This window comes from Carettochelys insculpta, chromosome 13 (assembly GCF_033958435.1).
Source record: "Carettochelys insculpta isolate YL-2023 chromosome 13, ASM3395843v1, whole genome shotgun sequence".
NCBI lineage: Eukaryota > Metazoa > Chordata > Testudines > Carettochelyidae > Carettochelys > Carettochelys insculpta.
The window spans coordinates 32,213,996-32,240,209 of record NC_134149.1 but is presented as its reverse complement, the minus strand read 5'-3'; the positions used below and the strand labels follow the sequence as shown (position 1 = coordinate 32,240,209).

General features: G+C 41.0%; 1 protein-coding gene across 1 annotated transcript in view; it reads right to left on the bottom strand.

Moving 5' to 3' along the window:
- Nucleotides 1–26,214, bottom strand: part of KLHL4 (kelch like family member 4) — a 72,792-nt gene that overhangs the window by 6,410 nt on the left and 40,168 nt on the right. The window contains exons 3-9 of the mRNA XM_075007813.1: nt 23,983–24,156; nt 23,410–23,546; nt 19,089–19,285; nt 11,836–12,048; nt 10,097–10,283; nt 5,089–5,313; nt 1,979–2,141 (exon numbers count right to left, since the gene is read on the bottom strand). Of these exons, the coding sequence (XP_074863914.1) occupies nt 1,979–2,141; nt 5,089–5,313; nt 10,097–10,283; nt 11,836–12,048; nt 19,089–19,285; nt 23,410–23,546; nt 23,983–24,156 (1,296 nt within the window). The remainder of the gene's footprint in view (nt 1–1,978; nt 2,142–5,088; nt 5,314–10,096; nt 10,284–11,835; nt 12,049–19,088; nt 19,286–23,409; nt 23,547–23,982; nt 24,157–26,214) is intronic.

The following is a 26,214-nucleotide window of genomic DNA, read 5'->3' as shown; positions in this document are numbered from 1 at the left end:
TTTTGTATGATAGTGGAAGTTTCTTTGAGTCTGGCACACTTTTCACTGATTGGACCCTGTAAAGCTTGCATTTTTGAATTCAGGGAAATGAATAAACCTCGCCTCTTTGCACAGTTGTTTTGGCCAAGGAAGTATGTATCTGAATGAGATTTTTCTGTTAGTGTAAAAAATATGTACTCAGGTGCAATGTGATGGGCGTTTTAAAAATAAATGTAAAATTACCTCTCTTCCTCTCTGATGGAAAAAGACCAAAAACCTTCATAAAGTAGCATTGTTTTAGATGTTTCCTTGGGCAAAACACATTGCATGTACTGAAATTCAATGAAAATATTTTCTGGTTGGTTAATAATTGATGATCAAATATTCTAATTTCAGTACAACTGCTTTAGAAAAATAGATCAGAGGGAAATAAGGGATAACGTTTTTAAAATCTACATGGAAGCCTTTTACCAAGTTGGAGGCCAAGAGTAGGAGCTAAATAAAGCTCATTTGATCTCAGCATATTCCCTGTTTTGCAGCAGATTACCTCACAAAACTAACAGACATAATGTAGGCCAGGTTGGAGACAGGCAGTCTGTTTCAGGAGTGCTTGATGCCTGAGCCAGCAACACGAAGAATTTCCTCTTCAGCAAAGGTATTTCCTAAATATCAATGTAGAAGATGCTAAGAGACTTCCTTGTAAACTTAACCCAGAGGGTGTCTGCAGGGTATTTCCTCTGTGAGTAAATTGTCTTGAATAGTAAATTCCGCTTCTCAAAATGGTTAGAGTAAATGTAAACTTTTTTTTTTTAAGTCTGAATGAAATATGCGCAATTTTCAGTATTCAAAGTTTGTACTTGGAAAGTTAAGGTCATTTAACAGCTTCATTCTGCCACTGCACATTTTGTGTTATAAATTGCTTGAAAGCTACCCAAATGGATTTAGCAGCACAGGCATGCAGACGTGTGGGTTAGGAGACCTTTAAATGTCCACCCACTCCCCCTAAAACAGCTTACCTAGAGGCTTCCATATAATCAACTTACTCTCACCAAAAGCTACTGGGCTATTTCACTTGGTTTTCCAGTTTCATTTCTGATTGATGTGTGGAGAACGGAAGGTAAAATTGATCCTACTGTATAACAATCTAGGAATTGCTCCAACTGCAAAAATGCTGCAGCTCCTTATTAAATTGGAAAGTGTAAGAAAATAAAAAGTACGGCTCATTGCACAGTACTTGGAGAAGGGGTAATTTTTAGCCAAAGCTACATAGGTAGAATACCTTCTTTTGCACAAAGTTCCTGGGGATCTGCAATGTCTCTGGAACATACCCAGAACATCCATTTTAAGTTCTCATCTGAAAGACCCTTGCACAATTAACTGCATGGAACTCAGCTTTGTCTAGATCAGATGGAGGAAAGTTATATAACGCAAAGAGTAAAAACTGTGGTTCTGGAGAGAGAAATTATTTCAAAGTTGATGAGTAAAACCCTTCCTTGTACTTTCTTCCTTCATTTCTTTTCTATTATTGATTTTTGAGCTTGCTAGGGAAGAAAATGGTGGGATTTGGGTTTATACTATTTATTTACTTTGAAGGCAAGCATCATTTTCAGCTTATGGCTCCTTTTAGACATCGTACTGGCACTCTATGGATGAATTTAAAGTGGAAAACTAAAAAATCACATTTCTTAAAAAGCTAATAGACCAAAATATACAATTCAGAAATTACCTTGGCAACATTTCAAACTAGCATAATTATGAATAACTAAAATACGATAAAGATACAATTTCTGAGTGCGACATTTGAAAGGATATTTATCCCAGTTTTGAGGTTGGGGGTTCTGGTATGATATGCCTTTCTGCTATTATGAACTCTTAGAAGGTCTCTACAAAAACAGTGATTGGATATTGGAAGTAAACTGTAATATACACATAGCTGAGCAAAAGAAAGTAAACAACCATCTACTCCATCCCCAGTCCTTCAGCTTGGCTGTTTACGTACTTGCTATTTAATGCTGCAACCCCTACTGTGCTTCTCGGAGTTGACATGCTAGCAACATAATTCCATTGCCTTGCCTGGGGGTCCCATCTTTCTACTGTGTTAAGATAACTCCATCCATCATGACCGCCAACAGCATACATTGGTCCTTCAAGCATTGCTACTCCTTTGAAAAACAGAATTAGGGACAAAATTTAGATAGGTAACATTAGAGGTAAACAAAATTAGATAGGTCTGATAGTAGAGTATTTGAGGAATTAATATTTATAGCTTTTAATATTTTCTAAAAATGTCCTGATAGAAAAATATTCTCACTTCATATAAACTTTTAAAAAAGCTGCATAGTACTGAGCAGAATGACAGTCACATACATTTAATATGAATTCAGCATGTTTGCTGAGAAATTACTCATTTCATTAATGATATGCAGGAGAGCAGTTTTAGAAGCTGTGCATAAGCTCACTGATGCTATGCATTTAGGTACAGGAACACATTATTCAGCTACTGGGGAGCCTTTGAGTTTTCTCATTGCCATTTCAGGATGGATGGTCCCTCTTACTGTTTAGTATTTTCATATTATGTTTAGTTTTGGTTTCTTTCATTTGAATTTGGATGCTGACAATTTGGGTTCTAATATTTAAAGGGCTAAATATAAATGACCTAATTTTCAAAGGCATCAAATCGCACTGACAGATTTGAAAAGAAGGCTGTTTAGATGGGTGAATATTGCCCCACGGAAATCAATAGCCAAACTCCCATTGATCTAATTTTGGCCCAGATGTCACTTGTTCTACATAATATACATAGTTCCTGCCAAAGGGGGCGGGAGTTGGGGCAAAGGGAGCAGTGCACAGGGTCCTGTATTTCGAAAGGACCAGACGCTGCCAAGGTAGGAGAGCTTCAGGCCTGTTTCAAACTGTGACAGCGCTGCTTCAGCACTCTGTGCAGCTCTGGGCAGCAGGGCAGCACTGTGGTCCGAGTGGCACTAAGAGCTGACTGTCCTATGTTCTGCCTATTTTGCCCATGGCCCCACCCCTCTGGGGGTGCATTCTTGGGCTCCCTCGCACCTTGCCTCAAAGCCTGTGATGGCTGTGGGACCTGAAAGAACATTACGCTGTGAGACCAGCACAGAATCCTTGGGGGAAAAGTAGTGCATGCCGTGAAACCGGGGGTTCTTGAATACTTATGAATCTAATCTCACTAGGCTTTTGACTTCTTATATTATGGTTCCTATTGTGTTTACAGGAATGCATATCTTTGTGAACAGCTCAAAGATTTCCATGAAATACTTGTTACTAGAGTTATTTCCCTCTCAATTCACATGCTACAAATTATCCCAAAGCAGGATTTTTAGCCTTTTCAAACCCTGCTTATATTACACATTGAGCCTTAAATTTGTCTGTGTACGCAGTTGTGTGTTTACAGTTGACTTTATAGTTATCAGAGATGCATAGAGGTGTGTAGTCTCAGGGTGCATTACTTTGTATAAGCTCTCTCACGTGGGGCTAAGTGGTAAAGTAGAAAAATATTTTTTTCTAAATAGAAATTCACAGGGCTTGATTAAGTACATCAATTATAGGATGCACAGTAAACTCTTTCACATCTGGCAGCCCCAGGAGCATGAGGTTGTTGGATAGTCAAATATTCTGGATAATACAGAGGTATACGTAGCAATACATAACACTAAAGAACAAGATTACATATAAAGAAATGAACAAACTTTACCAACAACAGCAGGATTGTACACTGTAAACTTTTACTGGATTTGCTGTAGTTATTGGTATTTACTTTCCCCATACTGTACTAATGGAAAATGTAACTAGCCCTTTTTTCTTGCTCAAATGCCAGCTGTTTGAGAGCTCTGGACAATAGGATGCCAGATATGAAAGAGTTCGCTGTGGCTGTTTGTAAGCAGATCAGCCTCGACACGCCTGCATGTAGTTAAATGTGGAGGAAGCCCCCATCTTGCACAGCTCCACGTTCCAAGGCTGCGTAGACACAGGGCTGGAGTAAGGCCTCAGAGCAGGGCGCCCGCTCAGGGACGGCTGACCCGCCGTTCGCACAGTAATCCCTCGCTTCACGCCACACCACGGTGCACGAAACTCCCCCTGTGAAGCTGCTGGGTATCGCTCCGGCATGGTCGGAGAGGGCTTCCAGCCCAGCGCCCCGCCCCCTGCCCCCCACAACAGCCCTGTCGGCTCAACCCCCAACTCCCGCCCCCCAGCCCCGGCTCACTGCCCCCAGCCTGGGGCTCCCCACTGACCTCTGCCCCCACAGCTGGCTCCAACCCCTCCCCCCTGTTCAACCCTCCGGCTCAGTCCCTCCCCACGCAGCCCCAGCTCACCTCCCCTCATGCGGGGCTCCGGCTCTCTGTTCTGCGCGCCCCCCCCTCACTAACCCTCCTGCCCAGGTTCAACCCGTTCAATCCCCCATCCCCTCACACTCCCTGGCGTGCGGGGCTCCAGCTTCAACCTGAGCCAGGGGTTCCCAACCCCTGGCGCATGAGCCTGTGGGGCTCCAGCTCCACCCCCACAGCCCAAAGCCAACGTCTTGGCCAGACTCCACACCGCTCCAGCCCCCTGCAGGCCCCAGCTCAACTGTACCCTCCCACCCCCGGCTTAACCCCCACCCCCTCCCAGGGTCCCAACCCTTCCCCGAAGCCCTTCCCGATTTACGCAGTTTTCATCTTACACAGAGACCTTCGGAACAAACTAACACTGTAAATTGGGGACTTACTGTATTAGCAGACTTATAGGTCCTTATTTGCAGAGGTGCTTTGAAGTCTATGGCATTGTGTGGGGCATTGTGCATTGCAAATAGATCCCTAGATGGTCAACAAGCTTTTAGAATCTCTTACTAATTTATTACTCTTACCATTTTACATATGTTTGCGAATGGAAGGCTGGTGCAAGTTTGTTAGGGTGATAACAACAATTTTATAGCAGTGGGAAAGTAGCTGGGTTTGAAAAATATCCTTTATAAACATTGCTTTATATTGATAAGTATTTAAGAAAAAATATGACAATAGTTAGCATTAATATTTATCATCCTTAAAATCAGTATTATTAATCTCTAAATGTAGTGCAATATATATTTCACAGGAGCTCTCTTACCTAAGCCATGTCTGTGAGTTGACATAGGAGGCATTATAGTCCAAACTTTGGTAGCTGGATTGAAACATTCAACTGTATTAGAAGTTTTCAGGCCATCTCTTCCTCCCACAATATAGAGCTTGTTTTCAATTACTGCTACTCCAAACTGCAATCGTCTACCATTCATGGTACCAATTTGTATCCAACTGTTTGTCCTAAGGTCATACTTCTCAATTGTAGTAGTACCTGTTAAAAGCACAATTATCAAACTTTAAATGGCATCCTGTGGTCCTCAGTAACAGAGAGGGAGCCGTGCTAGTCTATACACTATCAAAACAAAAAGCAGTCAAGTAGCACAGTCTTTAAAGTGCTACTTGACTGTTTTTTGTTTTGATTGTGGTCCTCAGTGTTTCACATTCCGTGCTTTCTGTGACAACATCTTCTCCATTATCACCCCCCCGCCCACACTCACACACACAGGCAGATGCCGTTACTAACTAAAAAGCAGTCAAGTAACACTTTAAAGACTGACAAAATAATTTATTAGGTGACGAGCTTTCATGGGACAGACCCACTTCTTCAGATCATAGCCAGACCAGTACAGACACATTTAAGGCCTTAAATATTGATTCTGTTCTGGTATGGTTATGATCTGAAGAAGAGGGGCTGTCCCACGAAAGCTCATCACCTAATAAATTATTCTGTTAGTCTTTAAAGTGCTACTGGTCTGCTTTTTTGTTTTCATAGTATATAACTAGCACCACTATCTCTCTGTTACCATTACTAACTTTGATAGTTCTGAAAATGCTGTGCATTGAATCTTATTGAGATCTGCCTGTTCAGTTGGAAATGGTGTGTTCATGGAGACAGCTGAATTAAATGTTTTGGTATAGTATCATCAGTCATATAAGTGTAAATCCAGAATTAAAGAATGTAATATTAGAGATAAACAAATATTTTGGTTATACTTGGTTTAGCAAAGTTGTTAAATTGGTGCATTATTTAGGTATTGTGAAGTTTTCTTCTTTGACTTATGAGTACGGTATCATGGGGTACGGTGGTGGCTAGCAATATTTGTACTTTATATTGTTACGATCAAAAGAAAAAATAGAAAAGTCTTTAAAATCTTGATGAATGTACAAGAGGCCTGAATGTGCAACCAAACACAACATTTATGATGGGCTTTTTGCTTTATTAAAAACTGCCAAGGTAAAATCGTGTGCTTGTATGCGGCTTCTGGTTACCAAAATGTCCAACCATGTCAGGGACTTGAAATAATCACATATCTGCAAAAAGCCATGAGCTCTATTTTTAATTTTGCTTTTTACCTTATTATATTTTTTGTAATGCTTTTAGTAAAAGGTTCCTTTCTACCTCTATTATTAGGTCCGGTCCTCTCTGTCACTCAAAATTTACATGGTTCGAAGGAATGGCTCCTGTCAGACATTGTTTCCCTAAGTGTTGATTTAACACAGCAGGAACCACTGCCCAATAACTAAGGTAGGCAGGAGGAAACTGTTAATCACGCTTATGAGCCTGAAGAGCCTTTCTGGTATTATTGGGTGGTTTCATTCACATGGTCCTGAAGGCAACCATATGGAGAAAGCAAATAGATTTTCTGCCCGTCCCCTAATGTGAATAAAATGTACTAATTTGATAGAAGTGAAGGAAAGTACCACAAGATCTGCAATTAGCAACGAAGTTTTGGTTTATGGCAGAAAGAAACTGGAAGGAAGGTTTAGAATTTTTCTGTACAGTACTTTCATAAATCCAGTCTGGAGTGACCCTATCACCCTTCTTGCTAGTGCCTGCATATAACCACAAACTATCTAATGTTCTCATTTTTTTGCCTTCTGGTGCAAGTTTTTCAAAATCCAATGACTCTTGAAATTAATCTGCCCAATTCTTACTTCTCTAACAACATGAAAGCATCACTTCCTACCAGGTGGATCCAATATTGAAATAGTGATCCAAATACATTGGAGGAAAAGTGGCACAATGGGACTACACAGATTAAGAAGTTTATATTAACATTTCAAAACAGCTCATCTTTTTATTGTTTGACTTCCCCATCTCTTTCCATTCTGATCTTGTCTCCTTTGCTATTCATAAATATTCTTCCTCTTCCCTGTTTGCGTATCTCCTTCACTGCCTTTTTCACTTCTCTCTTCAGTTTGCTGGCCATTTGCTACTCTTTCCTTTGGCCCCTCCCTATTTCCTCTGCTCTCTTTATAGGTCAGCTTTCCCAAAATCCTTCCAGCTGTTCATTTCAAAATACTAAAGAACCATTCAACCACTAATTTTAAATGCAGTGAGTACAGTGCATCCTAATCTGTGCATCCTAATTGTATTTTTCAAGGGTGCCTAGAGGAGTAAGGCACCCAGCATCCATTCAAATTCATTTGGGATTTGGGAACCTAGGCACTTCTGAAAATTTCAGCCCAAAAACCACATAGTTGTGATGATTTTTTTGGCTGTTTGATATCTTTTGAAACCCTAAAATTCTGCTGGTACTGTTGTTATTCTTGTTGTTGGGGGATATGTTTTGAGGCAGAGGGTTGTTCTTTTATCACATGTGCATTCTTGATAGTGCATTTCTTTCCTTCCCCCTGTTGTTGTACCAACAGTGTACATTAGTTAGTTAGGTGTTGATTAAATCTTACAAACATAATGCAGCTCAAGCTTTGACTCAGAGCTGTCATGGGAAAGTGTAGAAATGAGGAAACACTGACTTCCTAACCATCAAAAGGCGAAAGTTCAAACACATGGACTTTTCCCAAGATAATGACTGAAAAGAGTTATTGACAGGAAGTGCACATGTTCATTAAAAAGCCCTTTGTTTTTGTAGTCCTTGCTCATAAAACGTATTGGGATTTTATTTTCCATGGGATCCCCCTCTTCCAGTTTATTTTTAAGCTTTTAATTTTTGGTAGCAGATGACTTACACAGTTCATTAATGCTTAGCATTATTCACCAAAACAAAGATACTCACTCCAGCCATCACAACTTAATTTTGTTTGATAGAACTGACTTTGGGAAAATGCCTCAGTTTCTTTCAACTATGGAAGTGTTTCACACTGAAAAATTGTAGAGTTACAATTATTTCAGACTCTTGGGGAAACACTAATCAATCATGATAACCTTTTTGCTTGCCTTTCACAACACCAGCTGTTATGGATATTTGATGTTTAGGAGGTGAGTTGTAGTTTTTAAAGGAGTTCAATATATTTAACACTTTTTAAACCTAAAAGTGGAATGGGCAACTCTCTTGAAATGCTATTAATATTCATTTAATATAGAAAAATGTAATTAAATAGTAGATCACTAGACTTGAAACTCATTATAACATCTTGCTTTTTATTTTCAGGAGAATCAGAGATCTGTGATGTAACCCTACGACATTTTGGAATAATTGTATTTCCAAGCTTGCATGCTGTAAGTGAGAGGGTATGGCTCCTGTAGTGCATTAATTAGCCTGTTCCTTAATGTATGAACTATTCCATTTTAAAACAATATACACATTAATGTGCACTACAACACTTTTATTTCCTTCTAGACTTTTTTCAGTAGTTTGAAAGGATTTAGTTACAGAATGCTGTTTAATTATGTTTCTATCTATGATTCTTAGTAAATCACTACAAATAGGCTGCAGACTGTATGATATTTACTTGATTTGTGCTTGTGTACATGCAATGTGACTGCGTGGGAACATGCTTGACGCAACTGTATACATGGGGTACATGTCCAGCTGGTTGGAACAAAAGAGTTTGTTGCACCATGAAGGGATCCTTCTGTAACCGACAATGGAAGGGAGGGATGGTGGATGTTCACTTGTTTTGGGAAAGGTGGAGCAGGATGTAGTAGGACCAGACATGGGGAAGGGGAAGGCATCAGACTCCATAGAATCTAAATAAAGGAACAGGGTCGCTTCCTGACGCATTGTTGGCATCACATTAGTTTCCATTTTTCCTTGGGAGCTGTGAAGGAATTTTTCCCTCACTGCTAGATTAGCCATGTCAGTATGGACTCTTCGCTTTCCCCACACCAGCTTTGGGACACAGTAGGGTGAGGCAAAGAGGGTTAGATTATAATGTTGCAAGTTAGTAAATAACAATTGTGGCATATTCGGCATAGGTTCGTGTTAAGGAAAGGATGTAATTTTTGGATAACATGGATTGGACAAGGATGTAAAGGAATCCAGACTTTATGGGAGCTAAAGAAGGGAGATTCAAGGCACCTATATCTGTTGGACCAGGGAGCCACTTTGCTTCCTCCTCTACCACCTTCATCCTCTTATAAAGGAAAGGCAGTGGAGTCCCAACAATGGGATGGCTGGAACCTTGGTAAGGTTATTTAGAAACAATTAAGCAAATTCTGATGACCTGTACAATTTATTTATGTCTATACCCAGATATCTGAAGTGAATAAAGTTGTGACATAAATAAACCATCATCCATTCCCTCCCATTTTTCTTCTAATATGGTGGGACAAGTAATCTCATAATTTAGAACAAAGGTGACAATTAGCATTCAGTGACAAGCTCTAAGAATTTTCTTCGAAGTACTGAAAATGTTATGTTTTGTTGCAAGACTACCAAAAAAGTATCTAAATAAAGGTTCTCTTTCATTACATATAGATTAGCTCTGTTTAGAAGGCATGCTATTTTTAGAACTCAAGCAATAATAAACTATATTTTAAATGGTCCAATGTTTTGGGTTAATTTTTTATTCCAAAAGATTGTTTCACAGTGTTTCCAAATAGTCCACATGTAGGAAATTTATTTCCTTTCATAATTATTACAGAAAAATATGTTATAAACCTCTAAATATGAGCGATCCTTTGAACTGAACTTAAAGTCAAAATTTAGAAACGTCATCTGTTACTTCCTGCTAGAAGACAGAGTCGATCTTTTATTCTTTCATTCCTAAATTCCTGTGTTTCTATTAGAAATTTTCTAAGGAACCTGTAACTTCTTTCCCTATTATATCTTGGTGTTCCAAAAATAACTGTATAAAACTTCTGAACTTGCCTTTAGTAGCATCCATGCCTCCCACAGCGTAAAGTGCACCCACTGTAGACTTCCTAGGTTTAGTCCGAGGACTCTGCATCATGGACCTTCTTTCTGGTAGGAGATGATACTTCATAGCTTCCATAAGCAGTTTTTGACACTCAAGGTCATGCGTGAACATTGGGCTATTTTCAAGATCTGCTAGTAACTGAGAAATGAAACATTGATCCACACTCAGTTAAATTATAAAAACTGGGATACAGCTTAATATATGAAGCAAAGTCACAGATCTAATTATTTCAGGCCCATCTTTTGCTTGAGGTTTGACATAGTCCAAATAAATTGTCTGAAGCAAAGTAACATAAAAGAAAACAATAGCTTTTAAATATTTTATTTAATCTTGTTCCCATTGACGTGAATGGCAAAAGTCCCTTCCACTTGAGGACTGGTAGAAGCTTATCCAATATGATACAGAAGGCAATTTTGGTAGTAGAGTAACTAATTAAAAGTCTGTATCTCTTTAATATGAGATATGTGCGATATGTTAATATACAGCCTGCAACTGTAGAACTTTATGCTCTTTGGAAACTGACATATAGGGTGCATCTACACTTGCATTCCTCTTCCGAAATTATACCTGACAAGACAAACTTTGTAAAAAGATTATTGCAATAGTGTGTAGGATGTGAAATCAGGGTGTATTCTCTCTCTCCCTCTCTCTCATCTTGTCAGGTATAATTAAAAAACTCATAATTCTCTGGACAATATCATCCTGGTAAAATGTGTGGCAACATTATATGTAAAGTTGGATAAGATTTATTTGTATGTTATTAACACGTGTTCCAAACCCCCAAATAGAAAGGTCCCACAGACAGGAGTGTGCACTTGCCTTAATTTGCACTTAAGCAATAAAGAGTCATCAAAAGCAGAGAGGGAAACACAGAAGGCTCAAACGGATGAGATAAAGCCAGCAGGGAACATCCTTCCATATCGACTTGTTGTGTCTTAGTGCCCATCTGGAAATATTTTTCAAAAGGGGGACTGAATCTATAAAAAGCAGGGACAAATGCCCCCAAAGGACCCTTTTTCTTCCCCACCTATCATATTTACGGCTCCTGAAGAGAAAAAGGAAGCAGGTTGGGAGCCTTCACTCAGGCCCAATAATTTACTGAAACATATTGTAAGAAACTTTGCTTGAATTTAATATAATTAATTTGTTAGGCATTACTATATATTTATTTTCTTGTAACCATTTCTGACTTTTATGCCTCATTACTTTTACTCAAATCAATGTCCTTGTAGTTAATATATTTCTATAGTGTTATCTAATTTCATGTGTTTAAATAGAGGAGTTTGAATAACTATGTGAGATAATAAGCTGTGATATTTTTCTTTTAAAGGAATAACAGATTTTAAACATGTGTACTGTTCCAGAGAGAAATGAGCAATACAGGACACACAGATCTATGGGAAAACCTGCGACTGGGGTGTGAGTTGGGGTCACTCTAGCTCTCACCACTCTTGGTGCTCCCGTAAAGATGTCTGGCAGATGCAGTTGTACACAAACATCCAGGTTCTGGTTTGAAAATTGAAAGGCTATTTCTGAAAAGTCCAGGTAGAAGCCACTTCAGCAAGGAACTCAAAATTGTAACACAGCCCCGTTCTGGTCTGGAGTGTATCTTGGTATGTCACAGTGGGGAAAGGTTTTGAGTTGGTGGTGATTTAGAGGTATTATCCCTTAATAATGCTCAGTCATATACCTGTGGTGGGAGTAGTGGAAGTCTAATGTAAGAGAGGAGCATTCCTAGGTCTCGTTGCCTGCTTTGCAAATCATGTCTCACCCACATCATTAAAGCCTGGAATATGGCTTCTTCATCTGGTACATTGATGTCATCGCTTGACAGGAGTTTTGCAATTTCACTAGCAGAAAGCAAAAGAAATTCCTGATTCTTTATTACTTCTGTGAAGTGTTCCTAGAAAGGAATAGATTTCAGTGAACTCATGCTATTTATAACCTGATACAGTAATTGAGCAGAGAATGCATTTTTTTTGTATAGATCATATGCCCTGTTTCCATAGCTCAAAACTATAAGCATCTGTCTACAGAAGTCACCATCGGAAGAGATGTTCCGACAAAACATCTTTTAACAGATTGCATTTACACATAAAAGTGGATTGATCTTTTGATTCACTCTGTTAACAAAAAGGCCCACTGGAGTGTCTACATGGCTTTTTTGTCAACAGTTTCTGTCAACAAACTGTATTTTGGCTCTGGTTACACTACAAGCGTTCTGTTAACAGAAGTCACTGTTGGGAGAGTTCTCCTGACAAAACCTCTGTTGACAGAATGCGGCCACAAACAAGAGCCAATCAGCAGAGTGCTCTGTTCTGTTGACAAAGCAGCTGGACTGCCTGGCTGCTCTCTCGACAAAACAGGAACCTGGAAACACAGCAGACAGGGCTGCCCATTGTTGTGAATGCCCTGTCTGTTGAGCGGAGGTCCCCCCAGAGTGTCCACACAGCACTTTTGTCAACAGAATCTGTCAACAGCAGCATTGTGCCTCAAAGATTTGAGGCAGAACACTGCCAGAAAAAGTTCTGTTTTGTGTCCAGATACTGTCAACAAAATGCATTTTGTGTGTGCATGCTCCATGAGTTTTGTTGTCTTGAAATTGCAAATGGATGCTCATTAGCATAATCACATGGATAATTAGCATACCCGTGCAAGATCTCCCTGCCAGCAGAGGCTGCTTCCAGCAGCACACAGGCCATGTAGATGTGCCTCTATTGGCAAAAACCCCCTCTGTCACCAGCCTCTTATGTCTTATATGTTCATCAAATATAGCACGGTTTCTTTAGTACAGCCGAAACTATTTTCTTTAAGAAATTGTTTTCCATGTGTACAAAGAAGTATAGAGACAACTTAAAATGTAGAATGCAATTGAGGAACAAATAGAAAAGCTCTAAAGGATTTATACTGAGTGTACTAATCTTTTACTTGTGAATTACAGACCGTGACTTAAGACTCAAGTGAGATATCAAAGTGAGTTTTGTGGTTTTAGACTTTTTGAAAGATACTGTATGAACGGGATTGTTGCTACAGAAGCTGTTAGAACTAGAGACCAGAACTGTTTAAGAGCAATGTGCAATGATCTCTAAATCCAAAGTGGGCCTCTGGACATTGTAATAACACATAAATACTAACACATGAGTGCTAACAAGATAGGCTAGAAATCCCCTGGAGCTCACGGCTCTGGTACATGAAATACAGGCAGTTGGGTTTGAGTCATGTGCTCCATTCCAATTTCGTCTGCCTCAGCGCCCAACGCCCTCTGGAATCTTCTGTTACTCTGTCCCCTTCTGGTTAGTAAAGGAGCTCCCCGTACAGGGACTGTGAATGGACTCTGTAACTACTGAGGAAGCCTGGAGGACTGACATGCCTGAGAGGTCTGAAACAACATAGTTACCTTTGCACTTCAGTACTGTCTTAACACAGTAGCACCTGCAGGCTCAGTGGTCTCTCTTTGCCACATCTGTACTGGGAAGGAAAGGCAACCTGGTGAGTTGGCAATGTTAGGGGTGCTCCCTCAGGAGTGAATTTAGGATGTTCTAAATGGGCAAGATGGAGATGAGACGGAACTTCAGGGAAGATTTCAACTGTCAGTATAAAAATTTGGAGACCCTGGAGATCTCAGACAGTCTGGCACTAGAAAGCTGAGTCCCCAGGGGAAGACTCTTAGGTGTTCACATCTTCACAGAAGCAGAATGACAAGCTAATTATTTTTCTGTAATGATACCTCTTGTTCAGTAATGACTGTTGTGCCCTGAAAACTGGGGGCAGGAGGCAAATTGTCTAGGTTTGTAGGACGAAGGCAGAGGTGTGCTGTGGCATGGTGGGGAGAACAAGGTCAGCAACTGGTCCACAAAAGATGGGTGGCGGTCAGCTTTGCAGCACTGACACTGTCTGGGAATTGGACAGTGACTCACTCTCTGGCATTTGAGAAGTTTCAAAACTATGTGGGTGCAAGCTGAGGCATGGGGAAGCCCTTCTTCCACACAGCAGGCAAAGCAGCACCCACTTCATCCATTCTGCTTGTATATTTCTTCCACTAAAATCTAAAATGTCTGGGGAGCCAGGCCTGCAGTTCTTACTAGGGTAAAATCAACCATAGACAACAGGATTTGGCCATGAATCTCGATGCCCTTAAATATTTCATTTAAAGGAAGATTTTTACTTTCTCATCAATATTACTTCAGGATGTCTATTTACAAGTCAGTATTAAGGAAAAGACATTATAAATGTAGTTTATTATGCAAACATAGCCAAAGAAAAAGGTAAATTTCTATGTATGTTTGCATGCAGTGGATGACAGTTAAAGAAAATATAATTCAACCTGGAACAAGGAAAGGAAGACATTTTCAATGTTGACAATATCATGCATATTGCTTGTAGGCAGTAATATGTTGTAGTCTTTATTACAGTAACTCTAGAGTATTCATTATTATCAAACCTTGAAAAGACAGTTATTGTATTTAAAATAGCTATAAAACCAGTACTGGGTGTTTAAAGAAGATGTTCCCTTTGTTTCTTAATATTTATCCTGTTCTAATTTGGTGACATTTGGAGAACAGAAAGACAAGTATACTTTGTGTTACAAAAATAGTACAAACTCTTTATCAGAACAGGCCTCATCTGCATGACAAAGATACCATAGAGGAAATTGTTAACCTTACCTCATTAACTAAAGTAATTGAACAGGAGTTCTCAGATTTGGTTTTGTGGTTGATTTTTAAATTTGCTTACTCTTACCTCATATTGCAAGCTCTCCATTTGCAATATGCCTTTATAAATGGCTCCTTTAATTTAGATATTTTGAAATGTTTAAACAGGAGATGGGTTAAAATATGAACGTTTTATTTGATCTCCCCAGCTTGAAATTCTGTGGATGTGCAGTGTTACAGAACTTCCCTTTCGTTTTTGTTTTTTGGTTTTTTTGTAAGAAAAGGTTCAATCTACTTAAAAACAAGCTATCTTTTAAATATTTCCTAAACTGGTTTTAAATGTTTTCCTTTCTTACTCTTAAGCATTTTGTGACTGAGTGGAATGAGACCCTGTCTGGGGCTTTCAAGGTTTTCTCTGCTATGCTACATCAGCAAGAATTTTGTAAACAAGAAAAGGAGCTGGCTGGGTAGCAGGATAATGGGAGAGCAGGAATAATGTTGTGCAGTATGGCCAAATCTTAAGACTTTACCCTGAGTCTTCATGCATTGTATCTTTTTCTTCTGAAAGCCTCAGCTCCCAAATACATGCGAGTATGCCAGAATCTCAGCTCTCTCTTTTTATAAATATATAAAATTATATTTCTAGCTTTTGAGATTGCTGAGTAAAGCTTAAACCCAGCACATACTAAATGTTCAAAAACAAGGAGCAAATGAATACATCTCTTTTATTTTTAGTAAAATTACTTTAAAGCTAACCTCTTGATTGTTTGGAGGAGGATGGGATTACAGCAGAAACAGTGATATTGTAGGTAGTGTGTGGTGCTACTAAGCTATTGCTGCCTTTGTTTTAAATGCTCATATTCAAACAGAAAAATGAATCAGAATTGCTAGTAAATAAAATGATGGGAAGATAGAATCATGGGACTGGAAAGGACCATGAGAGATTTTCTAGTCCAGTCCCCTGCACTCAGCAGGGTACTATCAAGACCGTCCCTGGCAGGTGTCTGTCTAACCTGCTTTTAAACAAATCTTCAGTGATGGATTCCACAACCTTCTTAGGCAAGTTATATGGGAGATTAGTGTTTAACCACCCTGACAGGAAGTTTTCCCTAATGTCCAACCTAAACTGCCCTTATTGCAATTTAAGCCCATTAATTCTTGGCCTGGCTTATCCTCAGAGGTTAAGGAGAACAACTTTTCTTCCTTCTGCTTGTCACAACCTTTTATATACTTGGAAACTGTTACCATGTTCGCTCTCAGTCTTCTCTGCTCCAGAAAAAACAAAACCAGGTTTTTTTTCAATCTTCTCCTATAGGTCATGTTTTGTAGACATTTACTGAGTTTTGTTGCTGTTCTCTGTGCTTTTTACAGTTTGTCTACATTTGTAAAGAAGCACCAAGAACTGAACAGAGTTAGTCCAGATGAGGTCTAATCAGTGTAGAGTAAAGCACAAGAATTACTTCTTGTGTCTTGCTTAAAACAATCCTGGAAGTACAATGCAGAGTTATGAACAAGAAGTCCTGTGGCACCTTATAGACTAACAGATATTTTGGAGCATAAGCTTTCATGGGCAAAGACCCACTTCGTCAGATGCATCTGATGAAGCAGGTCTTTGCCCGTGAAAGCTTATGCTCCAAAACATCTGTTAGTCTATAAGGTGCCACAGGACTTCTTGTTGTTCTCGAAGATACAGACTAACACAGCTACCGCTCTGATACTTGTCACCAACCCAGAATTATGTTTGCTTTTTCAATAATGGTACACTGACTTTTAGTTAGCTTGTGATCTGCTGTGACCCCCAGATCCCTCTCTACAATGTTGCTCTGTGGGAAGTCATTTCACATTTTGAAAGCATGCACCTGTTTGTTTCTTCCTTAAATGCAGCACATTGAGTTCATCTGTAGTGAAGTTCATCCTGTTTACATCAGACCATTTCTCCAGGTTGTCTAGATAATTTCATATTTCTTCCTATTCTCCAAAGCACTTGCAACTTGAATCTTGGTATTGTCTACAGACTTTATAATGGTATATATGCTTTTAGTAACATGATTGATGTCATCTGCTTGTGCCACCCACACCCCTTAACAGGTGGAAAACTTGGTGGAGTTGACAGTGATTGGTCAATCCCAGTAGAAATGGGAAGGAGAACACGCAGCATGGGATGAAGAGGTGACCTCTCCAACTGCTTCATCTCCAGACAGTCATTGTCCAGCTGGGATAGGGATAGTAGTGATTGGTCCCTCATTCGTTCTTTTCATTAAAACTAAATTCTAGCCATGGGAACATGGAGCCTTTTTTTGCCACATTTCAGAACCTCCTCCTTCCCTACTGTGAACTAGTAGCTTTCAAGTAACTATTGCAGATGCTGCAGGGCTAATCCGTTGGGGTCAGGAATATTTTTTTCTTTCCAAGAGGGCCAAATTGGCTTAGGCCTGGTGGGCATTTTGCCTTCCTTGGAGCATCCTGGAGGAGTTAAATAAGAATAGGATTTCATACTTAGGGGTAGCATTTGATGGGGATATAAGTTCATTGTAACTTTTAGACTATTTCTGGGGTTGTTGAAAGAAAATAAAAAGCAACAGTTCCCAGAAATGGGGGAAAAAAGACATTTTGCTGATGGGCCCTGTGTTCCTGGGACAGAGGCTGACCTTGTCGCCTTTGGGAGCTGAGGTCCCTCCTTCAGTATTCTTTGTTCCCCTCTCAGGGAAGAGGATGCAGCGATAGTGCAGTAAACCCACAATTTAATGGATGGACTTTGGAAATAATGGATGCTGTCTGCCAGTCCCCCTGCCCCCTCTTAAATAAATGCCAGAGACTCACCAGAGCTGCCACCATGGCTTAAGGAGCTGCTGGAGAGGCTGGGGCCACCGGGGCTTGGAGGGTTCACCACAGCAGCTGGGGCCACCAGGGCCAGAGGGGCTGTGGCAGGGTGCAGGAGCTCTCCTCCCCCAGCCCTATGTGTGTGGAGCATTTTGGCTCCTAGTTGATGCTTCCTGCAGTGGTGCTGAACAGCAGCCATAATGTTGGAGGCTGCTGCCCACTGGCAGGCTGGGGAAGGCCTACCTTCAGGCACAATCTACCTTCAGGCACGTGGCTCAGAACCAGGGCTGGAGGAGCCGCAGAGCTGAGAGCTGCAGGAGGTAGAAGGAGCCAGGCTGACATTCAGATTCTCTCCTGGTAATTGGGAGAGGGAGATGGAGGTGTGAGGGTGAGAATGGTGCAGGAGGGGGAAGAGAAAAGGGGGGCAAAGGACAGGGATAAGTGATGGGCTGGGAAGGCCAGTACATCATCATTCAGATATAATGGACTTTTGGCATTAATGGACACCGCAATCCCACATTAGTCTGTTAAATTGAGGGTTTACTGTATTCAGAAGACAGAGCTGAATCCTCAGGTTGTAGTGAGAAGAATCTGTCTATTGGGCCTTGTAACCCTGCTTGGAAACCACTTAAAATGCCTAGAATTTGCGAGTAAGCATGTCATGAAGGTTAATGCCATTTGGCTAGGTTAAGTTCAATAAAGTTGTCGCCATCACATAAAATTTATCCCAGTGTTTGTCCTTAATCACCTCCACATGCAGATTAATTTACTTCAGCATGCAAAAGCATTCTATCGCTGTAGTGGCTTTTAGAAATTTGAAGCTTCTAATAAATTTACTGATATCTTGTGCTCATATTTTGATAATAAAACTGTAATTTGTTTTCTCTGTCTGTTTTCTTTAACATTAATTTTGCTAATAACAATCAATCCTGTACCACCTTAGAGACATAAATTTATTAGGTCATGGTAAGACATTTCATGGGTAAGATCCATTGCTTCAGATGACTGGAGGGCTGTGTCCACACTTGCATTCCTCTTTCAAAAGAGGTATGCAAATCAGGTAAATTGAAAATGCAAATGAGGTGCAGATTTGCATATCTGGAACTCCATTTGTATATTCTCATTTTGAGATAGCCTCTTTTGAAAGAAGAAAACCAGCGTAGACACTGATCTGTCGAAGATGGGGTTTACTTTTGAAAGAACAGTGTCTATGCTGGTTTTCTTCTTTCAAAAGAAGCTATTTTGAAATTAAAATATGCAAATGAGGTTCCAGATATGCAAATCTGCACTTCATTTGAATTTTTGATTTATCTGATTTGCATACCTTTTTTGAAAGAGGAATGCAAGTGTAGACACAGCCGAGGTATTTGTGAAGCAACGGAATGAAATGGCTACCCCTCTGAGATCCAATTTAGTATTCATGCCTACTCTTCATACTGTCATTTAAAAGCAGTGGGTTTATTACTCGTACCATAGTGAACAGATGTGCCACCCTCAGGAGTTCCATGCAACCCTGCGTATCACCAAAGGATCGAATCCCTAAGCAGTTTGAAGGATGGAGCTGCTTCATGAGAAAGTTGCAACATACTTCAATAACTTGAGACAGCTGGAGAAGACAAGCTGCAGCCAGTAGACTTTCTATGGTGTCTTCCTTTAACTCTAAAACACCTGGGTAGTTTAGACAAAAAAATATGCATTAAGGGGTTTGTCATTCATTTCCCATGTACCTAAGTCTACATCTATGCTTCAGGCAGTGGGTATGAAGCCCAGCTCCCATATGAATGCATTGCTCTTTTTTTTAGCTCGCATATTAAAGGCAGCATTGTTGCAGTAGCACTGACAGCAATTTGTGCTTGCCATCCCATCTACGGCCACAGAGTTCAGAGGTTTTTGTATTTGGGACAGCTAGTCTGTACCACCACTACCTATGCTACCATGGCTACACTACTAGTACTTCTAGCATGCTAGCTCAGATGAGAGCTAGCGCAAGTATGTGTACACATGCTGGGAACAACATGCTTATATACTATGCTCTAGCTGGTAGTGCAGATATAACTTATGTGTCTATTTGCTAGATGTATCCCTGTACCCTACATAGATGGTGCAAGGATGTCATTATGGTAATTTGCTACATTTTGGAAGACTATTTTTCCCCTTCTCAAGATGCAGCCAAGGGAGAAAGAGCTCCTGCAACCCTTCAGAGGGATTCCTGAATGGTCCAGGGGATTCTCTAGCCACCTGTGCCATGGCTTCCAGTTCACAGAGTGGCTGCTGAGGTGTGACTGCAGACAGCATGGAGCTTGGGCTTCTTTCATAGAATCACAGAGCAATAGAGCTGGAAGAGACCTAAAAAAGCCATCAAGGTCAGCCCCCTGCTCTAGGCAGGACCAAACCCATCAGATCAGCCCAGCCAAGGCTTTGTCAAGGTGAGACTTAAACACCTCCAGGGATGGAGACTCCACTACTTCCCTGGGTAGACTATTCCAATGCTTCACCACTCTCCTAGTGAAAAAGTTTTTCCTAATGTTCAACCTGGACCTTGCCAACTGCAACTCGAGACCATTGTTCCGTGTTCTGCTATCCGTGACCACTGTGAACAGCCTCCCTCCAGCCTCTTTGCAACTTTCCTTCAGTAAGTTGAAGGCTGTTATCAAGTCCCATCTCACTATTCTCTTCTGCAGACTAAACAGTCCCAATTCCCTCAACCTTTCTTCATAGGTCATATGCTCCAGCCCCCTAATTATTTTGGTCGCCCTCCACTGGACCCTCTCCAGTGTATCCACATCCTTCCTATAAGTGGGGGCCCAGAACTGGACGCACAGTCCACTTCCTGGTACAGGGCTTCCTGTTCCTTTAGGGATGGCTGGAGGACCAGAGCTTAGAGTCCTGATTGCAGGGGAGAGAGCACCTCCTGGCCCTAGCTATCCGGCACAATAGGGCTACGTCTCCACGTGAAGCCTACATCGAAGTAGCCTATTTCGATGTGGCGACATCGAAATAGGCTATTTCGATGAATAACGTCTACACGTCCTGCAGGGCTGGCAACGTCGATGTTCAACATCGACGTTGCGCAGCACCACATCGAAATAGGCGCAGCGAGGGGACGTCTACACGCCAAAGTAGCACACATCGAAATAAGGGTGCCAGGCACAGCTGCAGACAGGGTCACAGGGCGGACTCAACAGCCAGCCGCTCCCTTAAAGGGCCCCTCCCAGACACACTTGCACTAAACAGCACAAGATACACAGAGCTGACAACGAGTTGCAGACCCTGTGCATGCAGCATGAATCCCCTGCTGCAGCAGCAGCAGCCAGAAGCCCTGGGCTAAGGGCTGCTGCCCACGGTGACCATAGAGCCCCGCACGGGCTGGAGAGACAGCGTCTCTCAACCCCCCAGCTGATGGCTGCCATGGAGGACCCCACAATTTCGACGTTGCGGGACGCGGATCGTCTACACGGTCCCTACTTCGACGTTGAACGTCGAAGTAGGGCGCTATTCCGATCCCCTCATGAGGTTAGCGACTTCGACGTCTCACCGCCTAACGTCGAAGTTAACCTTGAAATAGCGCCCGACGCGTGTAGCCGCGACGGGCGCTATTTCGAAGTTAGTGCTGCTACTTCAAAGTAGCGTGCACGTGTAGACACAGCTTAGAGGACCTCTCTGTCAACAAAAGTCCACCTGGAGTGTTTACACTGCAGTTTTGTTGACAGTAATCTGTCAATAGAAGCATTATTCCTCAATGTGAAGAGGGCTAACTTGTCAGGGAAAGTGCTCAGTTTTGTCAAGAAGCTTTCAACAAAAGACATTTTGTGTGTAGATGCTCCACAGGTTTTGTTGGCAAAACTCACTAGTGTAGATATGGCCCTTGTGGTTTTTGTAAGCAACTGGAGCTTCTGTAACTGTCAGCATCTGCCACAATCACCTTCTGATATGTCTCTCAGAATGCTAATTGTGACTGAAAATATGGATGTATTTTTACTGAATCATTCTGAGGATGGATCAGTATTGCTGTCCAGAACATGAAGTGTATCTGTTTTTAAAGCATAAACAAGGGATAAGAATGAAGGATGCCCTGCAGGAAAATCTAGGAACAGCCAGTTTGGGGAGAAAGCTTTGGCTGAGAATCCTAGCATCTTCTTTGGATTGCCCACTAACCCAAGCCACAGGAAGCTGTTAATTTTGTAGTAGGTTGGTAGACTGTTTAATGAATCATAGCATTAAAGGGGCCAGATAATAGTAACAACACTGAATGTTTAGTTTATGCTTATATACTTTGCATTAGTTTTCAAATAAAATACTATGCCTGCCTGAGATTGTGGGAACTTGGCCACACCCATGATAAATGGTCATCTGGCTAGCTAAAATCATGTCAGATTACAGATGTTGCCAGACAAGAGAGGTCTGGATTAGAAAGGCTCATCTTGTATTGATCTTCTTTGTGTCTGAATTAAAAAACAGCAAATGTCCTAATTATGTGTTAGTAACAGAATATTTTGATATTTATACATCTATCAGAATAAGCTACTTGCAATATTAATGCAGTCCTGTTGGTCCCAGGATATTAAAGAGCCAAGGTGTGTGAGGTAATAGCTTGTATTGGCCAGCTTCTGTTGCTGAAATATACAAGTTTTTGAGGCACTTTATAGACTAACAGATATTTTGGAGCATAAGCTTTCGTGGGCAAAGACCTGTTTAATCAGACGCAATGCTGCAGCTAACTTAATGCCACTTCTTACCTCTGCCAGCTTCTCTAAAGTTTCAGAATTTCTTTAGGTCTGGGAAAAACAAACCTTGCCAGAGTCATTTGAGTGAGGTAGTAAGTCTTTGCCCACAAAAGCTTATACTCCAAAATATCTGTTAGTCTGTAAGGTGCCACAGGACTTCTTGTTATTTCTGAAGATACAGACTAACTTGGCTACCCCCCAATACAAGTTTTTGAGTTACACAGAGCTCTTCAATTTCAGAAACCTCTTCCACCATCAAATGTTGGTCCAATAATAGAATAAACTATTTGTCATGTACGATGTAGAGTGTGAGGGAGTTAGCTATCTTTATAGACACCTCAGTTGGCTTGTTTGATATAATTTTGCCTGATTGCAAAGAGGTACATCAAAGAAGGCTTTCTGGAGATGTGGAAGGAGAGAAATGGAAAACAGAGCAAAGACAAAGAGAAGGTGCAAATAACCTGGGGCGCCTTTTGGAAACAACAGGGGTAGTTAGTAACAGAGAAATATCACTGCCTCACTCAAGTGACTGTGGTAAGGTTTATTTTTCCCAGACCCAAAGGAATTCTGAAACTTTAGAGAAGCTGGCAGAGGTAAGATATGGCACTGAGTCTGTTGTCAGAAGTTGCCCCAGATGGTGGTGCTTATGCGGACCCATGGAAAGAGGGAGAGAATGAAGCATGGCAGTTTGCTTTTCCCAGCTGAGATGGAGGCCATTAGACTGAATGTAATTCACTGTTCCAAGGTCCAGTTCCTGAGAGGCTGAAACATCCTACAAAGACATTGAGGAAGCCAGAACATTTATGCCATGGATAGTCTCAAAGGACACAAACGTGTCTAAGGCATGGCTTACCATGTAACAAGGACATATTCTTATGTTTTTACAATAAAAGTAAGTGTTGTGGGTTATTTTTATTTTGTCAACATATTTTGTGAATAGAATACTTCACAAATATATTTTGCCATATGTATCTAGCCACTAGTATAAAATGGAGGGGGTGGAAAATGTTTGTACACTTGATGGTGTTTGCCTTTCTTCACAGAATTAGAGAATAAATTAGGATTTACCTGTATAGGCATAATGTACCAAAGCTTTCAGTGCATCTGGGTCCACTCCTTCCATTTTGATCTCCTCTTCTTTTGCTTCACGTACATCATTAGTAAACATTGCAGCAAAATAATCAGACACGGCACTAAGAACCAATCTTGAAATAGAAATATTTTTGGGGAATCTAAATTAGTTCATAACCTCAATAGGAAGCAAACATTCAGACCATTATTATACAATTCATTTATGTGTCTAGTGGAAACAGAGTTTCTGCTTAAGACTTTATCCTTAGAGGGGTGAGCAGTGAAGTTAAAAGCGTAATTAAAGTAATCCAATTTTCTTTTGGAGTGTGTGCTCGTGCTGTTTATTTCATTCATCTCTCTAAAGTTTGACTTCAGTAAAATAGAAAAAAAGAAGGTTCATACTTGAATATCTTTCGGTTTACAATAATGAATTTGAAGCTCTGATCATATAATTTAAGTGATCTGCTAATTATTATAAATCTTCATACTGAACTCATCAGGGGCACAGAGAGAACTTACATTTGAACTGCAAGGCTATAAAGACTTTTTAAACAATAAGGAAAATTCCACCTGTGAGCTGGAATCTTGTGATTTCCAGCAATGAGAATAACATCACACAGCTGCTTCTGCTGGAGATAGTTCTCTATCTTGCGGAAGGTCTGCTCTGCGTGATTTGTAGATTGGAAGTATTCATCTGAGGTATTGGTGTTCATTCCACTGGGTGAACAGCCAGCTATTGATAGCCTATTAAAGAAGGAGGAAACAAGGTGAGCGTGCTTTTCACTTAATCTTTCATTGAGTTGTAGAAAATTCAGTATAATAGAAAGTCTTTAAATATATTGATCTGGTGAGCATGGACTTAATGTGTCATTTTCCTTTTGTTTCCTCTCATCATGCTGCAGACCTTTTATAAATTGGTGTTTCAAAATTTACTATAATAAACATTTTCTAGAAAAGGAAATATAAAATAGAAGGTGAAACTTTAATATCTGGAAAATACAAATAATTTTAAGACTATATCACACTATTTTAGCTAGTTCTGTGAAATCCGGTGGAATCATAGAACACTAGAACTGGAAGGGACCTCAAGAGCTCATCAACTCCAGTTTCTGCCCTCCTTGCAGGACCTAGCACCATTAATACCATACCTATTAGATATTTATCCAACCTGTTCTTAAATATCTCCAGTGATGGAGATTCTACAACCGCCCTAGGCAGTTTATCCCAGTAATTAACCATGCTGATAGGATATTTTTCCTAATGCCCAGCCTAAATCTCCCTTGCTGAAATTCATGTTCATTGCTTCTTGTCCTACTCTCACAAGCTAAGGAGAATAATTTTTCTCCCTGCTCTTTGTAATACCCTCTTCGGTAGTTGAAAGCTGCCATCATGTCACCTTTGAGTCTTCTCTTTTCCAAACTAAATAAACGTAGTCCTTTTAAATTTCTCTCATAGGTCATATTTTCTAGACCTTTATCAATTTAGTTGCTTTTCTTTTGACCCTCTCTGATTTTTCCAAATCTCTCCTGAAATGTGGGGCCCAAAACTGGACACAGTACTGCATTGGAGGCCTAATCAGTGCAGAGTAAAGTGGAAGAATTACTTCTCATGTCTCGCTCACATCCCAGAATCAAGTTTGCTTTTATTAGAGAGTCTCCCCACCACTTATCTGTTGACCTCTGTAACTTTGTTCTCGCCCACAATTATTTCCGATCTGGGGACAGCTTATACCTCCAGATTAGTGGCATTACTATGGGCACCCGCCCTGCCCCACAATATTCTAATACATTTATAGCTGACTTGAAACAACAATTCCTCAGCTCTCATCGGCTACGTCTACACGTGCAGCCAGCATCGAAATAGCTTATTTTGATGTTGCGACATCGAAATAGTATATTTCGATGAATAACGTCTACACGTCCTCCAGGGCCGGCAACGTCGATGTTCAACTTCGACGTTGCTCAGCCCAACATCGAAATAGGCGCAGCGAGGGAACGTCTACACGTCAAAGTAGCACACATCGAAATAGGGATGCCAGGCACAGCTGCAGACAGGGTCACAGGGCGGACTCAACAGCAAGCCGCTCCCTTAAAGGGCCCCTCCCAGACACAGTTGCACTAAACAACATAAGATACACAGAGCTGACAACTGGTTGTAGACCCTGTGCCTGCAGCATAGATCCCCAGCTGCCGCAGAAGCAGCCAGAAGCCCTGGGCTAAGGGCTGCTGCCCACGGTGACCATAGAGCCCCGCAGGGGCTGGAGAGAGAGCATCTCTCAACCCCCCAGCTGATGGCCGCCATGGAGGACCCAGCAATTTCGACCTTGCGGGACGCGGATCGTCTACACGGTCCCTACTTCGACGTTGAACGTCGAAGTAGGGCGCTATTCCTATCTCCTCATGAGGTTAGCGACTTCGACGTCTCGCCGCCTAACGTCGAAGTTAACTTCGAAATAGCGCCCGATGCGTGTAGACGCGACGGGCGCTATTTCGAAGTTGGTGCCGCTACTTCGAAGTAGCGTGCACGTGTAGACGCAGCTATCCCCTATTACTCCTCCTTTACTGATGATACATTGATGACATCTTTATCATTTGGACCCATGGTAAAGAGACTATAGAAGAATTCCACAGAGACTTTAACAATGTGCACCCCACCATCAACTTATGCCTTGACCACTCCACATGAGAGATACATCTTCTGGTCATTACAATACAAATCAGTGATGGCCTGATCAGTACCACAATCTGCCGGAAACCCACTGATCGCTATGCTTAGCTACATGCTTCTAGCTTCCATCCTGCA